The sequence below is a fragment of the Scyliorhinus torazame genome, chromosome 21 (assembly GCF_047496885.1).
Source record: "Scyliorhinus torazame isolate Kashiwa2021f chromosome 21, sScyTor2.1, whole genome shotgun sequence".
Lineage (NCBI taxonomy): Eukaryota > Metazoa > Chordata > Chondrichthyes > Carcharhiniformes > Scyliorhinidae > Scyliorhinus > Scyliorhinus torazame.
The window spans coordinates 795,965-808,331 of NC_092727.1; the positions used below are offsets into that span (position 1 = coordinate 795,965).

At 47.0% G+C, this 12,367-nt stretch overlaps 1 protein-coding gene and 1 long non-coding RNA gene across 7 annotated transcripts in view; one reads left to right on the top strand and one right to left on the bottom strand.

The window, feature by feature from the left end:
* The window catches only part of pou2f3 (POU class 2 homeobox 3), a 97,111-nt gene that overhangs the window by 2,250 nt on the left and 82,494 nt on the right, over positions 1-12,367 (bottom strand). For 2 of the 5 annotated variants that reach the window (XM_072486292.1, XM_072486290.1), the window contains exons 10-12: positions 10,561-10,722; positions 1,459-1,525; positions 171-276 (exon numbers count right to left, since the gene is read on the bottom strand). In XM_072486292.1, the coding sequence (XP_072342393.1) occupies positions 171-276; positions 1,459-1,525; positions 10,561-10,722 (335 nt within the window). The remainder of the gene's footprint in view (positions 1-170; positions 277-1,458; positions 1,526-10,560; positions 10,723-12,367) is intronic. The other 3 variants (XM_072486291.1, XM_072486294.1, XM_072486293.1) reach the window with 3 other exon arrangements.
* The window catches only part of LOC140398084 (uncharacterized), an 80,096-nt gene that overhangs the window by 1,742 nt on the left and 65,987 nt on the right, over positions 1-12,367 (top strand). The window lies entirely within an intron of this gene.

A 12,367-nucleotide genomic window follows, 5' to 3' on the forward strand; every position in this document is an offset into this window, starting at 1 on the left:
CAGATTGATGGAATTTTGGGTAAAGAGATATGGGGATGGTGTAGAATGATGGAGTTGAGGTAGAAAATCAATCACGATTTTCGTAGAGTTGGTGCAAAGGACCAAATGGTCTACTCCAATCTATTGCTCCTGTCAGAATTAACAGTTCCTTCTGGCATGTCCCTCCTTACCTGGGAGTGGTGCTGAGTCCAGTCTGACTGCCCAGTGAGCTGTGGACGCTTCCAGTGGATGTCGTGATTGGTGATGATGGTCTGTTGGACAAACCGGTAGACACTGCTGGGAGGCAAAAGACCAAAACTCTTAGAATCGCTCTCTATTCAAGCACTCAATCTGGGGTGCAGAGTCCCCTTAATGACCCCATAGCATCTGTACTCCAGAAATAAATAACACCCCCTGCTCAGGCTAGGACTGCAGCAATCAAAGGATCAATTGATCATAATTTGATGACAGAAGGATGTCTCTAGAGCTGATGCAGAATATGTATCACTTTCACATAACCGTCATCAAGTTACAACGCAGGATTCATCCTGATGAGAGGGGCTGGGGCTGATACAGCTAAAGGAGGTACAGAGAGAGAGCGCACCTGGCAAAGTCGAGGATGAGCCAATTGTTTGACGGGATGGAGGACATCTGAACGGTGCAGGAGGGGTCCGGCCAACCATCTGTTCTGGTCCTGCCCGAAGTTGGAGAAAGTTCGGGGGCCGCTCTTTAGCACGTGCAAGATCATTCTTGGCAATCGTGCAAGTGCACTTAGCGCCCAGTCCCCTGGGGCCATATTTGGGGTGTCGGATTTGCCGGAATATTTTTTTTTAAATTAAGGGGCAATTTAGCGTGGCCAACCCACCTACCCTGCAATCTTTGGGTTGTGGGGGTGAAATCCACACAGATACGGGGAGAATGTGCAAACTCCACACAGACAGTGACCCAGGGCCAGGCTTCAAACCCGGGTCCTCAGCGCCGTAGGCCGCAGTGCTAACCACTGCACCACCGTGCTGCCCCAGGATTTGCCGGAGTTGCAGATGGGAGTGGGGGCAGATGTTATAGCCTTCGCCTCGCTGATTGCTTACAGGTGGATGCTGTTGGGTTGAAGGTCAGTCCCTCCACCGTGTGGCTGGGGGATCTGATGGAACTTTTGTATTTAGAGAAGGTCAAATTTGTTTTGAGGGGTCGAGCGAGGGGTTCCACAAGAGATGGGATTTGTTTATATTACATTTTAAAGAGTTGGTTACCGTCAGCTGTTCCTGGGTTGGGGGGGGGGGGGGGGGGCGCTTTGTTTCTTTTGGCTTTGTTGTGCTGTATATTTAAAATGTTAAAATATTAAAAAACCTGAATAAAAATATTGTCAAAGAAAGTTACAATGCAGGATATTCATTGTGATTTTCCTAGCGAGACCTACAATGCCTCCACTTTGAATTCCTGAGAACTTTGATAAAGTGATGATGTTGTGGGAGCTCTTACCTGTTGCATTCAGACTGCTGTGTACCTGTGTCACAATCAGAGGGTCGAGGGATCCCGAAGCAGAAACCTACAACAGTCAAGTTCCAGATAAATTAAGTCACAGGTTAAATACATTGTCCACTAAGTAACAAAGAACTACCATAGAATCTCTACAGTCCAGGAGGCCATTCGGCCCATTGAGTCTGCACAGACCCTCTGAAAGAGCACCCTACCTAGGCCCACTCCCCCGCTCTATCTCAGTAACCCCACCTAACGTGCACGTCTCTGGACACTAAAGGGTCAATTTTAGCATAGCCAATCCATCTAATCTGCACATCTTTGGGCTGTGGGAGGAAACCCATACAGACACTGAGAACATGCAAACTCCACACACAGTCACCCAAGGCTGGATTTGAACACGTGTCCCTGGTGCTGATAGGCAGCGGTGCTAACCACTGTCACCATGTCACCCCAATTAATAGAACATAGAAAAATACAGCACAGAACAGGCCCTTCGGCCCACGATGTTGTGCCGAACCTTTGTCCTAGATTAATCATAGAATTTACAGTGCAGAAGGAGGCCATTCGTACCATCGAGTCTGCACCGGCTCCCGGAAATAGCACCCCACCCAAGGCCAACACCTCCATCCAACACGAAAGGCAATTTATTATGGCCAATCCGCCTAACCTGCACATCTTTGGACTGTGGGAGTAAACCGGAGCACCCGGAGGAAACCCACGCACACACGGAGAGGATGTGCAGACTCCGCACAGACAGTGACCCAAGCCAGAATCGAACCTGGGACCCTGGAGCTGTGAAGCAATTGTGCTATCCACAATGCTACCGTGCTGCCCTTAAGAACAAATTAATCTACACTATATCATTCTACCGTAATCCATGTACCTATCCAATAGCTGCTTGAAGGTCCCTAATGTTTCCGACTCAACTACTTCCACAGGCAGTGCATTCCATGCCCCCACTACTCTCTGGGTAAAGAACCTACCTCTGACATCCCCCCTATATCTTCCACCATTCACCTTAAATTTATGTCCCCTTGTAATGGTTTGTTCCACCTGGGGTAAAAGTCCGACTGTCTACTCTATCTATTCCCCTGATCATCTTATAAACCTCTATCAAGTCGCCTCTCATCCTTCTCCGTTCTAATGAGAAAAGGCCTAGCACCCTCAACCTTTCCTTGTAAGACCTCCTCTCCATTCCAGGCAACATCCTGGTAAATCTCCTTTGCACCTTTTCCAAAGCTTCCACATCCTTTCTAAAATGAGGCCACCAGCACTGTACACAGTACTCCAAATGTGGCCTTACCAAAGTTTTGTACAGCTGCATCATCACCTCACGGCTCTTAAATTCAATCCTTCTGTTAATGAACGCGAGCACACCATAGGCCTTCTTCACAGCTCTATCCACTTGAGTGGCAACTTTCAAAGATGTATGAACATAGACCCCAAGATCTCTCTGCTCCTCCACATTGCCAAGAACTCTACCGTTAACCCTGTATTCCGCATTCATATTTGTCCTTCCAAAATGGACAACCTCACACTTTTCAGGGTTAAACTCCATCTGCCACTTCTCAGCACAGCTCTGCATCCTATCTATGTCTCTTTGCAGCCGACAACAGCCCTCCTCACTATCCACAACTCCACCAATCTTCGTATCATCTGCAAATTTACTGACCCACCCTTCAACTCCCTCATCCAAGTCATTAATGAAAATGACAAACAGCAGAGGACCCAGAACTGATCCCTGCGGTACACCACTGGTAACTGGGCTCCAGGCTGAATATTTACCATCCACCACCACTCTCTGACTTCTATCGGTTAGCCAGTTTGTTATCCAACTGGCCAAATTTCCCACTATCCCATGCCTCCTTACATTCTGCATAAGCCTACAATGGGGAACCTTATCAAATGCCTTACTAAAATCCATGTACACTACATCCACTGCTTTACCTTCATCCACATGCTTGGTCACCTCCTCAAAGAATTCAATAAGACTTGTAAGGCAAGACCTACCCCTCACAAATCCGTGCTGACTATCCCTAATCAAGCAGTGTCTTTCCAGATGCTCAGAAATCCTATCCTTCAGTACCCTTTCCATTACTTTGCCTACCACCGAAGTAAGACTAACTGGCGTGTAATTCCCAGGGTTATCCCTAGTCCCTTTTTTGAATAGGGGCACGACATTCGCCACTCTCCAATCCCCTGGTACCACCCCTGTTGACAGTGAGGAAGAAAAGATCATTGCCAACGTCTCTGCAATTTCATCTCTTGCTTCCCATAGAATCCTTGGATATATCCCGTCAGGCCCGGGGGATATGTCTATCCTCAAGTTTTTCAAAATGCCCAACACATCTTCCTTCCTACCAAGTATTTCCTCGAGCTTACCAGTCTGTTTCACACTGTCCTCTCCAACAATATGGCCCCTCTCATTTGTAAATACAGAAGAAAAGTACTCGTTCAAGACCTCTCCTATCTCTTCAGACTCAATACACAATCTCCCGCTATGGTCCTTGATTGGATCTACCCTCGCTCTAGTCATTCTCATATTTCTCACATATGTGTAAAAGGCCTGGGGTTTTCCTTGATCCTACCCGCCAAAGATTGTTCATGCCCTCTCTTAGCTCTCCTAATCCCTTTCTTCAGTCCCCTCCTGGCTATCTTGTATCCCTCCAGCGCCCTGTTTCCTCAGCCTCACAGAAGTCTCCTTTTTCCTCTTAACAAGACATTCAACCTCTCTTGTCAACCATGGTTCCCTCACTCGACCATCTCTTCCCTGCCTGACAGGGATATACATATCAAGGACACGTAGTACCTGTTCCTTGAACAAGTTCCACATTTCACTTGTGTCCTTCCCTGACAGCCGATGTTCCCAACTTATGCATTCAATTCTTGTCTGACAACATCGTATTTACCCTTCCCCCAATTGTAAACCTTGCCCTGTTGCACGCACCTATCCCTCTCCATTACGAAAGTGAAAGTCACAGAATTGTGGTCACTATCTCCAAAGTGCTCCCCCACTAACAAATCTATCACTTGCCCTGGTTCATTACCAAGTACCAAATCCAATATTGCCTCCCCTCTGGTCGGACAATCTACATACTGTGTTAGAAAAACTTCCTGGACACACTGCACAAACACCACCCCATCCAAACTATTTGATCTAAAGAGTTTCCACTCAATGTTTGGGAAATTGAAGTCACCCATGACTACTACCCTATGACTTCTGCACCTTTCCAAAATCTGTTTCCCAATCTGTTCCTCCACATCTCTGTTACTATTGGGGGGCCTATAGAAAACTCCTAACAAGGTGACTGCTCCTTTCCTATTTCTGACTTCAACCCATACTACCTCAGTAGGCAGATACTCCTCGAACTGCCTTTCTGCAGCTGTTATGCTATCTCTGTCACCCCCCCCCCCACCTCTTTTACGACCCTCCCTAATCTTATTGAAACATCTATAACCAGGGACCTCCAACAGCCATTTCTGCCCCTCTTCTATCCAATTTTCCGTGATGGCCACCAGATCGTAGTCCCAAGTACCGATCCATGCCTTAAGTTCACCCACCTTATTCCTGATGCTTCTTGCGTTGAAGTATACACACTTCAACCCATCTCCGTGCCTGCAAGTACTCTCCTTTGTCAGTGTTCCCTTCCCCACTGCCTCACTAAATGCTTTGGAGTCCTGAATATCGGCCACCTTAGTTGCTGGACTACAAATCCGGTTCCCATTCCCCTGCCAAATTAGTTTAAACACTCCCGAAGAGTACTAGAAAACCTCCCTCCCAGGATATTGGTGCCCCTCTGGTTCAGATGCAACCCGTCCTGCTTGTACAGGTCCCACCTTCCCAGAATGCGCTCCAATTATCCAAATACCTGAAGCCCTCCCTCCTACACCATTCCTGCAGCCACGTGTTCAGCTGTACTCTCTCCCTATTCCTAGCCTCGCTATCGCGTGGCACCGGCAACAAACCAGAGATGACAACTCTGTCTGTCCTGGCTTTTAACTTCCAGCCTAACTCCCTAAACTCGTTTATTACCTCCACACCCCTTTTCCTACCTACGTCGTTGGTACCAATGTGCACCACGACTTCTGGCTGCTCCCCCTCCCCCTTAAGGATCCTGAAGACACGATCCGAGACATCCCTGGCCCTGGCACCCGGGAGGCAACATACCTTCCGGGAGTCTCGCTCGCGACCACAGAATCTCCTATCTATTCCCCTAACCATTGAATCTCCTACTACTATTGCTTTTCTATTCTCGCCCTTCCCTTCTGAGCCCCAGAGCCAGACTCAGTGCCAGAGACCTGGCTGCTAGGGCCTTCCCCCGGTAGGTCATCCCCCCCCAACAGCATCCAAAATGGTATACTTGTTTTGAAGAGGAACGACCACGAGGGATCCCTGCACTGTCTGCCTGTTTGTTTTCTTTCCCCTGACTGAAACCCAGCTACTCTTGTCCTGTACCTTGGGTGTGGTTACCTCCCTGTAACTCTTCTCAATCACCCCCTCTGCCTCCCGGATGATCCGAAGTTCATCCAGCTTCAGTTCCCTAACACGGTCTTTGAGGAGCTGGAGTTGGGTGCACTTCCCGCAGGTATAGTCATCAGTGGAATAGTTCCTGGCAAATACAATGTCCGCTGAACGAATGAGCAGCAACAAGGAGCCAATCAGCAACAAAGGATTTAGATGCTTCAGGCGGGATAGAGGGAGATGTAAAAGGGATGGGGGAGTTGCTTTACTTGTTAAGGAGAACATCACAGCTGTACAGACCAGTCCATCACGCAAGCCCGCCTTCCACCCATTGACTCTGTCTACACCTCCCACTGCCTTGGGAAAGCGGGCAGCATAATCAAAGATCCCTCCCACCTGGGCTAGTCATTCTTCCATCGGGCAGTTTGAGAACACGCACCAACAGATTCAAACACAGCTTCTTTCCTGCTGTTACAAGACTCCTGAATGACCCTCTTAGAGCTGGAACTGATCTTCCTACACATCATCTCTACAGTTGTAGCACTATATACCGTATACTTCACTCGCTGTCTATGTTTACATATCCTCATGTATTTATAGAATGTTCTATGTTTTCATGTATGGAGCAATCTGCCTGGACTATACACAGAACAATACTTTTCACTGTACCTCGGTACACGTGACAATAAATCTAAATCTATTGAGGGAGGACATCTCGGGAGGGCTCATAGAGCGAGGCAATATGCGTAGAGCTCAGGAATAGGAAGAATGCAATCACAATGTTGGGGGTTTACTACAGGCCTCCCAACAGACAGCGGGGGATAGAGGAGCAGATATGTAGACAAATTTGGAAGATGTAAATGCAACATGATTGTTGTGGTGGGTGATTTTAACTTCCCTAAATTGACAGGGACTCATGGGGCAGAATTTGTAAGGTGTATCCAGGAAGGCTCCTTGAAACAATATGTAGATAGTCCAACTAGGTAAGGGACTGTATGGGACCTGGTATTGGGGAATGAGCCCAACCAGGTGATCGAAGTTTCAGCAGGACAGCATTTCGGAAACAGTGGCCAGAATTCCTAAGTTTTAAGGTACTTGTGGATAAGGATAAGAGTGGTCCTCGGGTGAAGGTGCTAAATTGGGGGAAGGCTAATTATAACATATTAGGCAGGAACTGAAGAATTTAGACTGGGGCCGGCTGTTTGAGGGTAAATCAACATCTGACATGTGCATGCTTTTCACCGGCATGTTACTGTGAGGAAGAAGGATAAGTATGGCAAGTTTTGGGAACCTTGGATAACGAGGGATATTGTGAGCCTAGCCAAAAAGAAAAAGGAAGCATTCGAAAAGTCTAGAAGGCTCAGAACAAACAAAGCCCTTGAAGAATATAAAGTAGAAAAAAAACTTAAGCAAGGAGTTAGGAGGGTTAAAAGGGGCCATGAAAAGTCCTTGGCAAACAGGATTAAGGAGAATCCCAAGCAATTTTACACATATAAAGTGGGTAGCCAGGGAAAGGGTTGGCCCGCTCAAGGACAGAGGAGGGAATCTATCCATGGAGCCAGAGGAAATGGGTGAGGTACTAAATGAGTACTTTTCATCAATATTCACCAAAGAGAAGGATTTGGTGGATGATGAGTCGTGGGAAGGGCAGCACAGTAGCAGTGGTTAGCATTGTTGCTTCACAGCGCCAGGGTCGTTCGATTCCCGCTTGGGTCACTGCCTGTGCGGAGTCTGCAATTTCTCCCAGTGTCTGCATGGGCTTCCTCCAGGTGCTCCGGTTTCCTCCCACAAGTCCCGAAAGATGTGCTTGTTAGGTGAATTGGACATTCTGAATTCTCCCTCTGTGTACCCGAACAGTCGCCAGAGTGTGGAGACTAGGGGATTTTCACAGTAACTTCATTGCAGTGTTAATGTAAGCCTACTTGTGACACTAATAAAAAGATTATTACTATTATTATTATTAAGCATGTGTAGATATTCTGGGTCATGTCGATTATCAAAAAGGAGGTGGTGTTGGGCATCTTAAAAAGTATTCAGGCAGATACGTCCCCAAGGCCTGACGGGATCTACCCCAGAATACGGAGGGAGGCAAGGGAGGAAATTGCTGGGGCCTTGACAGAAATCTTTGTATCCTCATTGGCTACAGCCAGAGGACTGGAGAATAACCAATGTTGTTCCTTTGTTTAAAAAGGGTAGCAGGAATAATTCAGGAAATTATAGGCCGGCGAGTCTTGAGTCACTGGAAGGGAAATTATTGGAAAAGATTCTTAGGGACAGGATTTACTCACATTTGGAAACAAATGGACTTATTAGCGAAAGTGAGGTTGTGGCTCAGTCTTTTGAAGACGTGACGAACATGATTGATGAAGGAAGGGCAGTGGCTGTTCTCTCCATGGACTTCAGTAAGGCCTTTGACAAGGTCCCTCATTGCAGACTGGTACAAAAGGTGATGTCACACAGGATCAGAGGTGAGCTGGCAAGATGGATACAGAACTGGCTCGGTCATAGAAGGCAGAGAGTAGCGGGGGAAGGTGCTTTTCTGAATGGAGGGCTGTGACTAGTGGTGTTCCGCAGGAATCAGTTCTGGGACTTATGTTGCTTGTAGTATATATAAATGTTGGGAGAAAAATGTAACTGGTCTGATTGGCAAGTTTGCGGACGACACAAAAGATTGATAGAGTTGCAGATAGTGAGATAGTGATGAGGATCGTCAGGATACAGATCGGTTAGAGACTTGGGTGGAGAAATGGCAGATGGGAGTTTAATCCGGACAATTCTGAGGGAATGCATTTTGGAATACAGGTGGGAATTATACAGTAAATGGCAGAACCCTCAGTAGGGAGAGAGATCTGGGCGTACAGGTCTACAGGTCACTGAAAATGGCAACGCAGGTGGATAAGGCAGCCAAGAAGGCATACGGCATGCTTGCCTTCATCGGCCGGGGCATTGAGTATAAAAATTGGCAAGTCATGTTGCAGCTGTACAGAACCTTGGTGAGGCCACATTTGGAATATTGTGTACAATTCTGGTCGCCACACTACCAGAAGGATGTAGATGCTTTGGAGAGAATACAGAAGAGGTTTACCAGGATATTTAATAATAACAATAATCTTTATTGCCACAAGTAGGCTTACATTAACACTGCAATGAAGTTACCGTGAAAAGCCCCTCGTCGCCGCATTCCGGCGCCTGCTCGGGTACACAGAGGGAGAATTTAGAATGTCCTAATTACCTAACAGCACATCTTTCAGGACTTGTGGGAGGAAACCGGAGCATAGAACATAGAACATAGAAAATACAGCACAGAACAGGCCCTTCGGCCCACGATGTTGTGCCGAACCTTTGTCCTAGATTAATCATAGATTATCATTGAATTTACAGTGCAGAAGGAGGCCATTCGGCCCTTTGAGTCTGCACCGGCTCTTGGAAAGAGCACCCTACCCAAACTCAACACCTTCACCCAACACCAAGGGCAATTTGGACATTAAGGGCAATTTATCATTGGCCAATTCACCTAACCCGCACATCTTTGGATTGTGGGAGGAAACCGGAGCACCCGGAGGAAACCCACGCAGACACGGGACAAAACGTGCAGACTTCACACAGACAGTGACCTAAGCCAGGAATCGAACCGGGGTCCCTGGTGCTGTGAAGCAACAGTGTTAACCCCCGTGCTACCAGATATTGCTTGGTTTGGAAGGTTTAGCTATGAGGAGAGGTTGGATAAACTTGGGTTATTTTCACTGGAACAATGGAGGTTGAGGGTAATTATGAGTGGCATGTACAGAGTGGATAGTCAGATGCTTTTTCTCAGGGTGGAAAAGTCAATTACCAGGGGACACAGGTTTAAGTAACGAGGAGATGTGCAATTTCTTTTTACATAGAGGATGGCGAGTGCCTGGACCCTCTGCCAGGGGAGATGGGGGTAGCAGATATGATAGCAGCATTTAAGAGGCATCTTGACAAATACATGAATAGGATGGGAAAAGAGGGATACGGACCCCGAAATGCAGAAGGTTATAGTTTAGACAGGCAGCATGGTCGGCGCGGGCTTGGAGGCCTGTGCTGTACTGTCCTGTTCTTTGTTCCTTGAGGCAGATATTGTAATTGATGCAAAACCTTCAGTTGCGTGTCTTGCAGGAATATCGGGATCATGTGTGGTGTTATTGTTACAAGTCAACCTCTCCAGTTTTGAAAATTAATCATTAAAAGAGTCTCATTCCTCCAGATTTTACTAGTTTCTTTTCAAAATGTATTAATTTTTTTAATGTAAAAATCTTCTGTGTACCTGATATGATGCATACTTATTCAGGCCTTTTGCAGTTAAAGGTTACAATCCCGGTTAAGGAGATAAAGTTGCTTTGGCATGTAGAGGACACTGTGCTGTTTCTAACTTCCATTTGCAGCAACTTACTGTAGAAAATGGAAGATTAAATGGACAGGGTAAGTTCAACTGATGGTGAGCACTGTCCATTGACAAGTTACAGCACTTTCTGCAAAATCCTGTCAGTGTTACCAGGTTTATATGGGATGAGACCTGTTGTCCTGGTACAGAATACAGGTGTACCATGTGAGACAGTTCCCAAGAGGACAAGACAAATAAAAATCAGTAGCAGCCACTTTCAGGGAGAGAGACTCACCAACCGCGAGCTGTATATCGGAGGTTTGATGGATGTAGCTGCCGGGTAGTTAATCCTCTTCTCTTTCTGACGTCGGTTACAGAACCAGACACGGACTACTTCCTTCTCCATTGACAACTGCTCTGCAATCATCACAATTTCCTCAGAGCTGGGTTTCGAGTTCTGATATGGAATTAGATCATTTCAGAATTAAAAGTTGCTGCATTCTGCACCACAATCTAACTATGGGCGTCCGAGATGAGGAAAAATATCCTGCAAAGATGAGGTATAATGGAGGATATTTGTTGACAGTAGCTTTCTTGAACAGATCGAAGTATTAGAGAGCCAAGGAAGATAGGTGGAGTTAAGATACGGACCAACCATGATCGAATTGGATGGAGGAAAAGGCTCACGGTTTCCTTGTGCATGGATCAGAAAGGCAAGAGGAAAATCATGGAATTACAGACCTGTTAACCACACATCTGTTGCTGGGAAATTACTGGAGTCTAAAATTTAAGGTTAGATTGTGTAATGGGTTGGTCAGACCCAATAAACCCAAGTGAATTTTTTAAATATAGAACTAAAGTAGTAGTCAGAAAAATGTCTGTGTGGACTTCCGGTGGAGGCCATGAAGGAGTAAGTCGCACATTTGGTGGCTCCCTCTCTGGTCGGACTTTTGGACCTTTCCCCCGTTTTTCTACCGGACTTGAATTGTAAAAATGGATGTTAGTGGCAATTGTTTACTGAATTCCCACTTCGGTGCGTGGAGAGAAGGACTAGAAGTGTTCGTAAGGGCAAAACAAAAAGATAGAGGAGGCTTGGGCTGTAGCAGCAACAGAAGACAGCATGGCAGAGGTTCGGACCTCTGGCTTGTCGACCCAGCAGTCTATGGAGCAGCTGAAGCAAGTCATTCAGGAAGGCTTTGCTATGCAGAAACGGGACTGCTTGGACCCGATAAAAGAATCGATTGAGCGGTTGGAGCATAGATTGGACACCCAGGATCGTGCGATCCAGAAGGTGGAGAAGGCGCTGGCTGAGCAGGAGGAACATCAGACTGGGGTGGAGCTGGAGGTGGGGATGCTGAGGGACCAGCAGAAGAAGCTCTTGGAGAAGGTGGGGGACCTAGAAAATAGGTCCCGCTGGCAGAACCCCCCCCCGGAGGGCAATGGTGGTGAGATTCCACAGGTTCTGGAATAAGGAGCGCATTCTACAGTGGGCCAAGCAGACACGGAGCTGTAAATGGGACAGTAGCATCCTGCGGGTTTACCAGGACCTGAGTGTAGAGGTGGCCAGGAGGAGGGCAGGCTTCAATCAGATTAGGTCGATCCTTTTTAAGAAAAAGGTGAAGTTTGGACTGTTATACCCAGCCCGTCTCGGGGTCACGCATGAGGATCAGCATTTCTACTTCGAGTCGCCTGAGGACGCGTTGGACTTTGCGAAAAAGAAAGGGCTGGTGATGGATTGGGAACTTTTGAACTTGGCTGCAACGTTCATGTTTTTGTTTTTTCTTTTTGTTTCTCTGTTTTTGTAAAAGGTTTCCCATTTTGCGTTTCATGGAAGATGTTTGTGATGCCGTTTGAATTGATTTGGAACCAGCGGTAGAGCTGAGTGAGTTAAGGTTTTCATTTGCACTGTTGGGGGATGGAGGGGTGCTTGTTTTGATCTTGGTGTGTTTCTGTTGGGCAATTGTGTGGGGATTGTTTGATGTTGGAATTTGTTTGTATGGGCGGAGGGGGGTGGGGGGGGGGGGGGCTAATAGGTGGGAGACTATCTGGCGCCGGGGATGGGGGCCACCAAGCTAGCTGGGCGAGCTAGCTCTCGGAAGCGC